At 36.5% G+C, this 13,083-nt stretch overlaps 1 protein-coding gene across 4 annotated transcripts in view; it reads right to left on the minus strand.

The window, feature by feature from the left end:
- The window catches only part of Stxbp5 (syntaxin binding protein 5), a 144,687-nt gene that overhangs the window by 47,372 nt on the left and 84,232 nt on the right, over nt 1-13,083 (minus strand). For all 4 annotated transcript variants that reach the window (XM_055608057.1, XM_055608056.1, XM_055608055.1 and 1 more), the window contains exons 12-16: nt 9,172-9,319; nt 8,883-8,950; nt 8,593-8,633; nt 4,008-4,228; nt 3,193-3,371 (exon numbers count right to left, since the gene is read on the minus strand). In XM_055608057.1, the coding sequence (XP_055464032.1) occupies nt 3,193-3,371; nt 4,008-4,228; nt 8,593-8,633; nt 8,883-8,950; nt 9,172-9,319 (657 nt within the window). The remainder of the gene's footprint in view (nt 1-3,192; nt 3,372-4,007; nt 4,229-8,592; nt 8,634-8,882; nt 8,951-9,171; nt 9,320-13,083) is intronic.

Raw genomic sequence — 13,083 nt, forward strand, 5'->3', positions numbered from 1 at the left:
AGGAAAGGAAAGGAAAAGGAAAGGAAAGGAAAGGAAAGGAAAGGAAAGGAAAGGAAAGGAAAAGGAAAGGAAAAGGAAAAGGAAAGGAAAGGAAAGGAAAGGAAAAGGAAAGGAAAGGAAAGGAAAAAGGAAAGGAAAAAGGAAAGGAAAGAAAGAAGGAAGGAAGGAAGGAAGAAAGGAAAAGAAAGAAAAGAAAAGAAAAAAGAAAAGAAAAGAAAAGGTGCTGCCATGATGGCTCAGAGGTTAAGAGCACTGGCTGTTCTTCTAAAGGTCCTGAGTTCAGTTCCCAGCAACCACATGGTAGCTCACAACCATCTGGTGCCCTGTTCTGGCACCCCAGTATACATGCAGACAGAACACTCAATATATAATAAATAAATCTTAAAGAAAAAAAGAAAGAGAGAGGAAAAATAAAGAAGAGAGCATGAAATTTCAGGGAGACCTAGGAAGTTAAAAAGATGAGTAGGGAATAAATATAATCAACACACATGCATGTATAAAATTCTGAAAGAAAAATATATATTTAAAAATTGATCATAGACTAATATACCATTTAATGGAAAAGCGTAAGGATTTTTGTTGATATTTTTCTCTTAAAAAGACTTTTTTGTAGCTATTATCACAGATTGACAACTATCACAAAGCAATGATCAATAATAATACTAGACAGTTCTAGAAAACATATTTTGTTCTATTGTTGTATTCTTCAAGAAAAGAAGCTGGGCTCCCTGAATTCATGTGTGAAGATAAGAAGAGGGCATGAACTAGATTATCTTAACAGAAATCAAGGTTGGTCACATGACTGTTGAGGGGTTGGTGAGAATAACAACCCCTTCAAAGCAAGATCTTCCAAAAACGGAGAGAACACACAGTGAGTTATCCAAACTCAGCATGTCCTAGAAAGCTGAAAGGACATTCAAAAATGGAGAACAACATCATCATCAAGTCAGAGTTACACTAATTTCTCTAGGATTAAGAAAAAATGTCTGTAAATTAGTCCAGGATAGGTGAAGTGTGTGCATACACAAATGTTAACGGCTAATTCTGAAAACAAAAGATGTTACATATTAACGAGCTGGCTGGTTAGACTCTCTAGAGACCAGGAGTCCCTTGAGCACCCAAATGAAAAGATATTGCTATGTTAAATGACCTTCTACTGAACACTTGCAGACTAGCTGTCAGCACCTCCCACCTCAGACATGAGTGTCAGAGTAATGACGGCAGTCCAGAACCTCCAGCGTGCAGATACTCCTGAGGACCTAGCTCCAGAAATAGTGTATCTTACAAGGATTTGGATGCCCAGGCTCTGTATTTTGGATTACTGGCTGGAGGTCTTAGTAAGTTGTTCTTGCTTATTAACTTACTTACTATCCTTGTCCTTCCAGTCAGTACAAAAAAACAAGTATTCAAAACAATACAAAACAACCCACCTACCTAAAACCAGAGGACAAAGACTCACTTTTTGGACCTGCTTTTCATTTTTATCTGGGAAGCCAAGGTAAGAGGTCTCACAACCTTAGTTTGAGAGCACTGTGTCTTTTGTCTGCTTCCTGGCCTCTCCTGGCATGGGAAAGCCATGTATTGACAGCGCTTATTCCTCAGGAAGAAAACTAATTTCATGTTTCAGACTCTTGGATATGATGCTTATGAACATTTGCAGGCATAAGTAATTCTAAAGCCCGAAGTATAATTCTAAACCTAAAGTACTCTAATTTTATTAATGATGACAAAATTACCCCACATTTTTATGTGATAACATTGTGATAAATTTTGTTAAAATGTCATTTCATATAATTGATAAAACTGAGGAAATATAGAACTATTTTACCAACACACATATAAGATAAATTATATTTTATCCATCTATAAAATTAACAAAGACTAAAAAAAATGAAACCAAAAACATTATAGTGACATTTACAATTTAGTGTTAAAGTGATACTGGTAACAAAAGACACAAAAATGTAAACTTTTGTATTTTAAGTTTCATTCTAGAAAATATATGCTATAACTGTAGCTAAAAGGAGATGTGTTGTTTTTAAGTGTGAGAGATAAAGAGGTGAGAGGGAGCAAGAGGGAGAGGAGGAGGCATAGAAAAGGAAGGGTAAACACAGAAAGGTAGCAAAGACCTTAACTTGGGACCCTGAGACCCTGGAGACCAAGGCATGTGAAGGAAGCATTTCTCTGCAATGCTCACTGTGGACCTGAGCCTCCCGGGAGGTTTCCCTCTACTTATCCAACATCAATTGCAGCCCCGCCCCTGCTATGAAATGAGAACTGTCTTCAGACATTGGCGCGTATCTTGAAACAGGAACAATCTTAAGAATCACTGGTTTAAAATCCATGCTCTCAAATTTTTGAGAACATATGAAGAAGTTCATATTTTAAACATGATCTTTTTTTTTTAAGTCTCTTTGCCTTATCTGGGGAGTGATTTTATTATGTCAACATTCTTGATGCCAATCACCATGTATTTACTAGTAGAAGAGATTCCAGCAGGTCTCCAGTAAACACAATACAAAGCCTAGTACACATGCTCTCTTGTCACCCTTTATACTCTGAATACCTCATAAGAAGGGCTTTTGTATCCAACATGATTTCAGCTGATTCCTATGTAACACTTTGAGTCACATAGTCTTCATGTAATTAAACAATTTTAATTCTTTTTCATCACTTTATTTCTCTCTGTCCTTTAAAGAATTTAATCACTCAAAAATAGAAATTGAATAGAAAAATGAAAACAAAAAATTATCCAATTTATCCCTGCATTACAGTGACACAAAATAAAGTCTTTTCAGTAAAGATAAAGTGATGCTAAGACTCAAGAAAACAACACAGAATGCAAGGTGAAGATGGAAATAAGCAGAACTTTCAGAGTTTAGAGAAGAAAATGAACATAAACTACATTAAATATAAATCCAGAAAGAAACCATGGCTAGCTGTGAAGGCTCAGGGATATACACAGGGTAACCCATTGACATCATACATCATTATTTTAAACCTTAGGAGTTTTAGTTGTGTAACACTATAGAATCATCATTCTCATACCATAAAATTGCAGGCTCAGTTAACCACAGGCAAACACAGGAACACCATTCTTATAGGAAATACTATTGCAAGTTTACTAATTGACTACCAGTTATCTAAATTAAGAGATAACAGATAAAACAGACCTAAGTTGTTGCAACTTACTTTAAACAAGGTACATTATCACGAAGCCCATCGGATGAGCTGCTACTGGTAGATGGATGAGACTGAGGAGGAATGGGCTGAGGGTTGGAGCTGCCCACGGGAGTGGACAAAGGTGGCGGCTGCTCACCCTCTGGCGTTTCCACATCATTTATTTCATATAACAGTCGAACTTCAAGCATCTGTCATAAAAGAATGGCTGTTTACCTATTCCTAATAATTAATACTCATTGTATTATAATGTACCAGAAAGAATATTTTTAAAAGTAAAAAAGAAAAAAAAAGACTTATCTTGAAATATTTGTAATTAAATTTTTTTTTTTTTTAGTTTTTCAAGATAGTGTTTCTCTGTGTAGCCTTGGCTGTCCTGGTCTACTCATTTTGTAGAGCAAGTTGGCCTTGAACTCACAGAGATCTGCCTGCCTCTGCCTCCCAGAGTGCAGGGATTATAGGCATGTGTCACCACACCCAGCTAAAAAGCTATATTTTTAAAGATTAAAAAAGTTTTGATTCAACTTTTAAAAACCTGTGTGCATGGTGTGAGTTCACACATGTACACACATATCTATCATGGCTTTAGAATGTATGGAATACCAATAAGTTGGTATTCCTTAAATAAAAGACAATATACTTAAAGATTCAGACAGTCCATTAAAATATATAAAAAGTACTACTTTTCACAAAATAGGTGCTGATTTAAATACTAACGTGCTTTCAAAATTTTTATGCAAAAGCAATTGCAAACTGTTTACTAAATAATTTTGGAAAGCTTAAAAATATCAGACAATTGACACAGAAAACAGTTAAGAGGTGATTACCGGAATGACTTCTGTAAGTACTTCCTGTTTGCTGAATCTATAAATGATGACATGAGCTGACACTCCAGCTATGCACAGCATTCTGCTCTCTGGGCACCAGGAGATGATCTGAATGGCGTATGGATCTTCATCTACAATGTCGGTGTTTGGTCTGTCATCTTTATTTCTTGACTTTTCAAATACTTTAGACGTTTTTAATTTATACAGTACTTGTAGAGTTACTAGAAAAAAATTATATTACAAATTTTAGCTGAAAACCAAAATCCCTTTCAGCCATTCCTCCCCCATCTCCACGCCTCTTTGACCGACTCCCTGCCAACCCATAAGTCTCTCTTTACCAAGGACTTACAACCTCCACACTGTGCTGCCACACCTGGCAAGAACCTAGAATGAGCAACAGCAAGCAAAGAATGGAACAATTACCCTGCAAAGACAAGAGTAGATATCACACCAAGAAACACTTAGTCATCACTCTAGATATCTAGATGCCAGTGTAAAATCACAGACATGAGTAACCAAATCAACATGCCTCCTTCAGCAGCCACTGTAACAGGCACCCAGAAAAGCAATTCAGCTGAAACATAACACACATTAACAATAGCAATTATGAAAATGTTCAAGAACGTCAAAGAGGAACTGGATAAGTGCTTTAGTGAAGATTGACAATCCAAACGGTTGAATGAAACAATGAAAACAATTCAAGCCAGGAAAGAATTTAACAAAGAAATAACAAAGCTAAAGAAAATGGAAACTGAAATAAAAGTCAGAAAGTCAAACAAAAACCTCGGCTATAGATTAGAAGACATGGAACAGAGAATTTCAGGTCTTGAAGATAAGGTAGGAGAATTGGATATTTCAATTAAAGAAAATATTAAATCTAAAAAAAAAAAATCCATGATAGAACATCCAGAAAATATAGACACCATGAAAAGACCCAATCTATGAATACTAGGATAGTGATAAAAGAATAAATCCAGGTCAAAGGCATAAAAATATTTTTTAACAGTTCATAGACGAAAATCTACTCAACCTAAAAGAAGAGATCACTATCAAAGTATGAGAAGCACAGAGAATACCAGATAGCAGGATCAGAAAAGAAATCCTCCATTACACATAATAATCAGAATGGTAAATATATAGGATATTAAAACCTCCAAAGGAGAAAGAGCAACATAAAGGCAGCATGTGGGAATAACACCCTGCTTCTCAATGGAGACTCTGAAAACCAGAAAGCTCTGAGGCTATAAGCTCTGAGACTACAGATGCCAGATTAGACTACCACACTTGCCAAAATACCGATCACAATTGATGAAGAAAGGAAAACATTTCATAATGAAAACAAACAGAAGCAGCTGCTGCCCATCAATCCAGCTCTACTGAAGGTACTATAAGAAAAACTTCAGTCTGAAGATAAGGTGAACTGTATCTAAGGGGACACAAGGATTGAACAATCCTAGGAACAGTTTATCAAGGAAGGGCAACAAACAAACACTGCTACAACCACAACAAAATAACAGGAACTTATACACACATCATTGATAACTCTCAATATTAATGGTCTCAGTTCCCCAATAAAAACACATAGACTAATAGACTTGTTTAGAAAGACATTGATACATTCAAGAAATACGTCTTACCATCAAAGATAGGTGTCACCTTTGGGTAAAAGGATAGAAAAAGTATTCCAAGAAACAATCTAGTATAGTATATACTAGCATATATACTAGTATATACCACCAAGCTAGTATAGCCATTTTCATATCTGAGAAAATGCGATTTCAAACCAAAAATAAGCAGAAGAGATGTGGAAGAGCACTACATATATATTAAAGGAGAAACTTATGCACCAAACACAAGGACACCCAAGTTCATAAACACTAATAGAGATTAAAAACCACATACTGATCCTCATACAGAGATACTTGGAGTAGGTAACTTCAATATCACATTCTTGCCAACAGACATATCATCCTCTTTATTGAGATAATGCTGGAACTAACTGATGTTATAAATCAAATGGATCTAACAGACATCTACAGAGCATTTTACTCACATACCAAACAATATACTTTATTTTTTTAGAAGCGTGTAGACATTTCTCAAAAATTGGTTATATACTAGGTTATATACTAGGACAGAAGAAAAGTCTTAACAGAGAAAACTGAACAGCACATGCCTCTTATCTGATTACCATAGATTACAGCTGGATAGTAACAAAAAAAGAAATGGTAGTAAGTACACACACTCGTGGATATTAAACAACCTACTACTAACTGAGAATTGAGTCAGGAAAGAAATCAAGTAGGAAATTTAGAATTGTAGAACTGAATAAATGAGAAAAACAACATAGCCAAAGTCATGAGAACAATGATCATGGTTCTAGGAAGCACACTCACAGCGATAAGATAGCACTAATGCTACACCAACAACCTGCACAAATCTCATGTTAATTGCGTATTATGGCACACTTGGAAGTTCTAAAAAAAATAAGAAGAAATAGTACTCCGGAAGAGTAGATGGCAAGAAATAATCAAACTAAGGGGAGAAATCAGTGAAACAGAAACAAACAAATCCAATACAAAGAATTAATGAAACAAAATCAACAAACTTTTAGCCAAATTAATCAAAAGACACAGAGAGAAGATCCAAATTAATAAAATTAGATATGAAAATGGAGTTTTACAGCAGAAACTGAAGAAATTTAGTCAATATGTTAAAAACCTGTATTCCATCAAACTTGAAAACCTAAAAGATTCAGATAAATTTCTAGATATATATGATCTACTAAAGTAAGAATAAAGTAAACGACTTAAACAGACCTACAATCCATAGCAAAACTGAAGCAGTAATTAAAAGACTCTCAACCAAAAAAAGCTTCGGGACAGATGGAGTCAGTGCAGGATTCTACCAACCTTCAGAGAGGAACTGATGCCACTACTCTTCAAATTCCATGAAAGAGAAACTGAGGAAATATTTCCTAGTTTGTTTTACAGAGCCAAGGTTATTCTCAAAGCAAAACCATGCTTTGTGCCTCTGCCTCTGGAGTGCTAGGATTAAAGGCACGTTCCACAATTGCCCAGTTTAAAATAATTTGGAATAAAAAAAAGAACTGCTAGAGGCATTATAATTATTCATTTCAAGCTGTATTACAGAGATATATAATAAAAACAGCATGGTATATTGGCATAAAAACAGATACATTGATCAAAGGAATAGGACTAAATACCTAGATATAAGTCCACACACCTAAGGTGATACCTGAGGTGTTAGAAAGAAGTCAATGATGCACACTGGAGAAAAGACAGCCTCTTTAACAAATAGAGCTGGTCAAAGTACATAGTTGGATGTAGAAGAATGAAAACAGAACCCTATCAATCACCCTAAATGAAACCCAACTACCACAGAGGTTAGGCAGCTATTCGGGGACCAGGAAGTTCTTCAACTTCCAAGAGGAAACATCACGGATCTACAAACCCTGTGACCTACAACAGTGACAACAGGGGACACTGGCGCAATAGTGGCACAAATAGTTTGAAAGCAAACGCCATTTTTTCAATTGGATTCGAGGCCTACTCTATGATATGGAACCCATATCTGACACTGCTAAAGTGGTCATGAACCTGAGACTAGCTAGCGGAAAACCAACTGCTACTGTCTGGTAAGGTAACAGGATGTATGTTGCTACACCCATACATCAGTGCACTACTCAACTCTATCAAAGAAGCTTCTTCTTGTAATAAATGGTAATAAACAAAATGACCCTCACCTGGACAATGTGCAGAGTGAAAGACGTTGGCCCTCAGCCCTAAATAGGATGCCTTTATCAAACTCCTCCTCTCAAGGCTGAAGGTACTAATATACATATGAACTCATAGTGACTGTGACACTATGTTTGCACAAGTTCAAACCACATGGACAAGGCAAGTGGACATAACCAACCCTAGTCAGGAAGCTATTTCCAACTGACCTGCTGGAAAAGAGAAACCCAATATTCTCTGAGAGGATGTCACTGGGTATAGTAATCCACACCCCAGGGCAGGCTCCAGGCCCAGAAGTATTTAGCCAATATAAAATAGACTCCACTGTGTGTGTGTTTTATGCTTTTTGTTTTGTTTTAGTATTGTTTTTGTCCTAGTGCTTTTTGCTTTGATTTCCTTATTTATTTTTGGGGGGTGAGGGACATGAAGTAGGAAGGGTTTGAGAGGTAGGGATAATATGTTTCTTCCTTTTCATGCTAGTATCTAATCATGAAGTCTTGTTCACAAAGACAATATAAACTTTTGTTATATCCCTTAGAATCAGACATAAACATTTTCTGATTTGAAATATGTTTTTGACTCCTAATGAAAATTCTGAAGACATTTTGAAAAGATTAGAACACTGTTAAGAATCATTACTTAGCCTAGTAATAACATTAAAATATCTTTACTCTTCAAAATTCTAAACTCATATATTGGATAAGCTAATAAATTAAGCTGATAACCTAGTACTTTCAGATCTAGTGTGGCTTATATGATATTTAAAACCTCGTGTATAAGGGCAATGCAGTGAAACATGCAAACAGTTAACTCTTCAAAGCGCTTACTTGCAGAGGCATCCCAGAACTTAACTGATCCATCAGCATGCCTAGGACAAACAACAAAGAGAATGTGACTAAAGAGGAAAAAAAAAAGTTATATTGTTACTTTTTAGCAAACTAATTCACAAAGATGAGAAAAAGATAAAAATCACTGTAAATCAGTGAATTCTTGCTGATAATTTCATTATGTTGTAACACAAAGGAAAGCTTTACTTAACAAGTGACTTAAAATTCAAACTGTCATAAACATATTACCTATTACTGATTTAATTGGTAAAAAAAATACATGTACTTACCCTGTAATAATTATTTCTGGGTAACTTTGAGCACCCAAGCCCCAATTACCTCCATTGATGGGCCATTCCTATGAAAAAATCATTGAAAATTGACTTACAAATATACATATTTTATGTAGCAGATAAGTAGTATACAAAGTGTAGGTATACTGACAGGTATGACGACAGTGCATATAATTTACTTCTCAAAAATGATTTCCTAAAAGGTTAATAATGTTACCAAAACCAAAAGGTGACAAATTTAAAATAATAACATGCTGCAGTAAACAGTGAAACTCAGGTTTGGTACCTTTTTGCTGTAACCTTGACGTTTCTGTCTAGCTCCAACAGAATAAAGTGCAGGAATGAGGTCCACAGGACAATCGGCAAAATATTCACAACATGTAACAGGGGACTCGTGTATACTCAAAGGGTAGGGATTCTCAAATATAGGGTATCTTTAACAATAGGAAAAAGAAAAACACATTAACACACTGTCCCCTGTGATTAACACAACCATGACAACATTACTATACATTCTACTAAGATAACACTGATTTAAATTATGTAAATATGTAAAAACATCAGAGTTTTATTACAGAAGATGGTCTTTATCCACCAACCGACAGAAAGGCTGTGGCTGCAGCTATGTGCCACTGCCACACACAAGACTGTGTGTAACATACACATTTGTCTCATGTGCTCCGTGCACCTAATTTATGATACACATTTTCCTGAAAAACAAAGGCTTTGAGTAATCTATCAGAAGCATGTCAGCTAGCAAGGAGCTGAAACAGACCTTAAACTGCTATGACTCACTGAACTTCCTGCATTTCAGTATCAAATCATCCTGCTGCTGGTACAGCTAATATAAATTTAATTTCTTTTTTTTCTTGCATCAATGTAAAAGCTCATCCAATATTAACCCCAGATATCTGTTTTGTGAGATGGTTACACAGACGTAACTTGACTGACCTGAGAGAGAATCCAGCAGAGCACATCTCTGTCTCTCTCTGAGGCTTTTCCAGGGGTCACTCATCAAAAGTGGAGACTTACTGTGATGGTCAGTGCCACCTCACAAGGTTGGTGCCCTACCAGGTGGAATAAAGGAAAAGGGGACCTGCTGCTTCCGGCACACTTCCCTGCTCTCTGGCTGCTGTAAGGATGTGAGCCTAACAACTCTGCTTTATGACTTTCTTTCTACAAAGACAAGCTACTGCTCAGTCTAAGACTACATCAATGGATGGAACCCTCTCAAACAATGAGCAAAAGAAATATTTCTTTCTCAAACATTTTCTGTCAGGCATGTTGCACTGGCAAATACATTTTAGCTCAGCAATAATCTTGACTGTGATTTTATGTTTGTGTGTTTTACGTATGTAGTCAGACATGCTACTCAAGTCATGAGGTTCCCTGTTTTCTAGCTATATAATTAATTAATCAAGATAAGCAAAAACGCTTTGAAATCGTGGAATTAAAATGAAGTTCTATCTAACAAAAAGCAATGTGCTTAAAACAAAAAAAAAAACACAATAATGTTGCTTAGAACAAGACTATTTGCTTTAAAATATCTGAAAAAAAGAGACTAGCTGAGATGCTTAAAAAGGACATAATGGGTATTCTGTATATATTAGATTTATTAATTTGTCTACTGCTAATAATACTAAAAAATAAGTGCTATTTCAGGGGAAAAAAGCTGTATAAACTGCAAGGTGAGTCCAGTCATCCCTACCTGTACCCACAATCTAAAGACAAAACACACACAAAAAAAGAGTAGGAATAAAAATTAACTTTCTTCTCTTCATAACAAATCTTTTCCTCAGCTATAAGGATCTAGTATTTCATGTATTTAATTGACAGTTCTGCAGAAATAAAATATCTTATCCAGTTGATTCAAATAGTATTTTTCTTGACTTAATTGTATCTAGTACTGATCACATATAATAAATTCTATTATTAAAACAGCCTACGTAACAAAAGAAAAATACATTAATAACAATTTTCTAGGACTGTCATACAGTTATATAACTGGTCTGTTAAATGGTCTGTTATTAAAAAAAACTTACAAATAAGTACTACAAGTAACAGACATTAAGCTGAAATGTACTCAGTCTTGAAAAACAACCAGGTAAACAGCAGCACTCAAATACATTACGTTTCTCAAGCTTAGTACTGCTCGCACTTAGAGAAGCCTTTACATGGAAACTGGTCTGGTGCATTGTGGATGTCTGAAGTAATTTGTCTTTTGTCCACTAGATGCCAGTAACATTCTACCTAATAAAATATCTATACAGACAGTGTCAAACAGTCCCTGGGGGTAAAATCCCTTTACTCAAGGCTGACTGTGAATGAGTAATCTCAAAGGAAGCTCTGCTTGATGATTATTTTGGGAGAGAAAATAACTCATACCATAGTTCTACTCACAGCAGAGAGAGTACCCTGATACCAAGTAATAAACGTAGCAAACACCAGAAGTTGCTCAACAAGCTGAGATGGGCTAGGGGATGCACAGTTCAGATGTGTCTGTGAACAGTCTAGAAAAGCCCACTAAGCACATGGCGAATACTGTGTGGACTCTGTGACAGTCAAACAAGTGGAGGGGTCCAGCTGCCACAACACTGCATAAAGAAAGACATGAAGTATGGGGTCTGTTAAACATCGAGCTGCTACACCACAAACTCAGGCCACTGTGGGAAGATAGCAGCAGAGCAGGGTAGAAATAATACCCACAATCCTTTAGAATAGCAGGTGGAGTAGTTAAAACAACAATAGTAAAGTGGTTGAATTAGCGTAATAAGGAGCAGGATATTGGTTATAATTAATCTGACAGGGGTCTGAACAATACATCACAACAGAATGGAGAGAGGGAGCACAGCTAAAATGTTCAGAGGTAAATGGACACTGTCCATTTTGGACAGGCATTGTATATGGCTTTAGCATGTACAACCATGGAGCCGAAATGAAAGAAATTCAAGGAACTTTGAGTTAAGTGACAGAAATGTTAACTCACTGAACAGGAGAAGTTGAGCCTTCACCCCATGTGCTAGTGTCTTTGGTACAGGAAGGTGCTCTGCATGCTACCAGTGGAGAAACAACACCAACCCAGCCACAAACCCTGTGATCTACAATGGGGTCCTGCCTGCAAGATATGCTAGGGCACAAAGTTTGTGAGAATAACCAACAAATATCTGATTTGACTGAAGGCTCACTTCATAAAAAAGGACCCACACCTGACACTGCTTCTTGAGTGACCAAGACCTAAGGTAAAACCAAATAATACTGGTCTTAAAAAAAAGTACATACAAAAAGGAAGCAATAAAGTGACTCCTACACTCATACACCAGTGCTTTGCTCAGTCATCAGGTAAACTTCCTCTTTCAGAAGATGGGAACAAATACAGAGACCCACAGGCAGACGCTATGTGGAGAAGGAGAGACCTTCGTCCTAAATGGGATGTCTCTATCAAATCCCTCCCCTCAGGTCTCAGGGAATGCCATGGAAGAGGACTCCGAAGGACTCAGAGCCATAGGATGGAGGGACACCATGGAAACAAGGCCTTCAAATCAACACACATATAAACTCACAGTAACTGAGGCAACATGCACAGGGCCTGCACAGGTCTACACAGATGAGATCACAGAGCTGAAAGGAGAAGTGGACAAAGACCCTGTCCCTAACCCAGAAGCTACCTCCAATTGATTACTACCTGTAAATGAGTACATGGCCACAGAAAACAACTTTATTATTTTCTTATTAATTAAATAATTTCTCTTTTTAACCTACAGGTCCTCTGTGTATATTATGGCTTTCAGCTTAGTGCTTTTATGGAGCCCTGAGTGTGCAAACAGTAAGTCACTTTTTACCCTATAGGTCCTCTGTGTGTATTATGGCTTTCAGATTAGCGTTTTGAGGGAGCCCTGAATGTGCAAACGGTGGGTCTCAGCTTCTTGTACCTTGTCTTGGGTTCTTATCCTTTTGTTTGTTTTGTTTTATCTTATTACATTTTATTATTATCCCTTAGAAGACTCTTTCTTTACTAATAAGAGACAGAAATGGGCAGATCCAGATGGAGGGAAGGTAGGGAAGTAAAAGCAGAGAGAGAGGGAAAACTGTAATCGTGATATATTAAATGAGGGGGAAAAATAATAAAAAAGAAAACCTATGAGCTTCACTATTATCAATGCATTTCAGAGTACTGGAAAAGTGGACCTGGAGCATTAAA

This window comes from Psammomys obesus, unplaced genomic scaffold (genome assembly GCF_907164565.1).
Source record: "Psammomys obesus unplaced genomic scaffold, mPsaObe1.curated_primary_1811, whole genome shotgun sequence".
In the NCBI taxonomy this organism is placed as follows: Eukaryota; Metazoa; Chordata; class Mammalia; order Rodentia; family Muridae; genus Psammomys; species Psammomys obesus.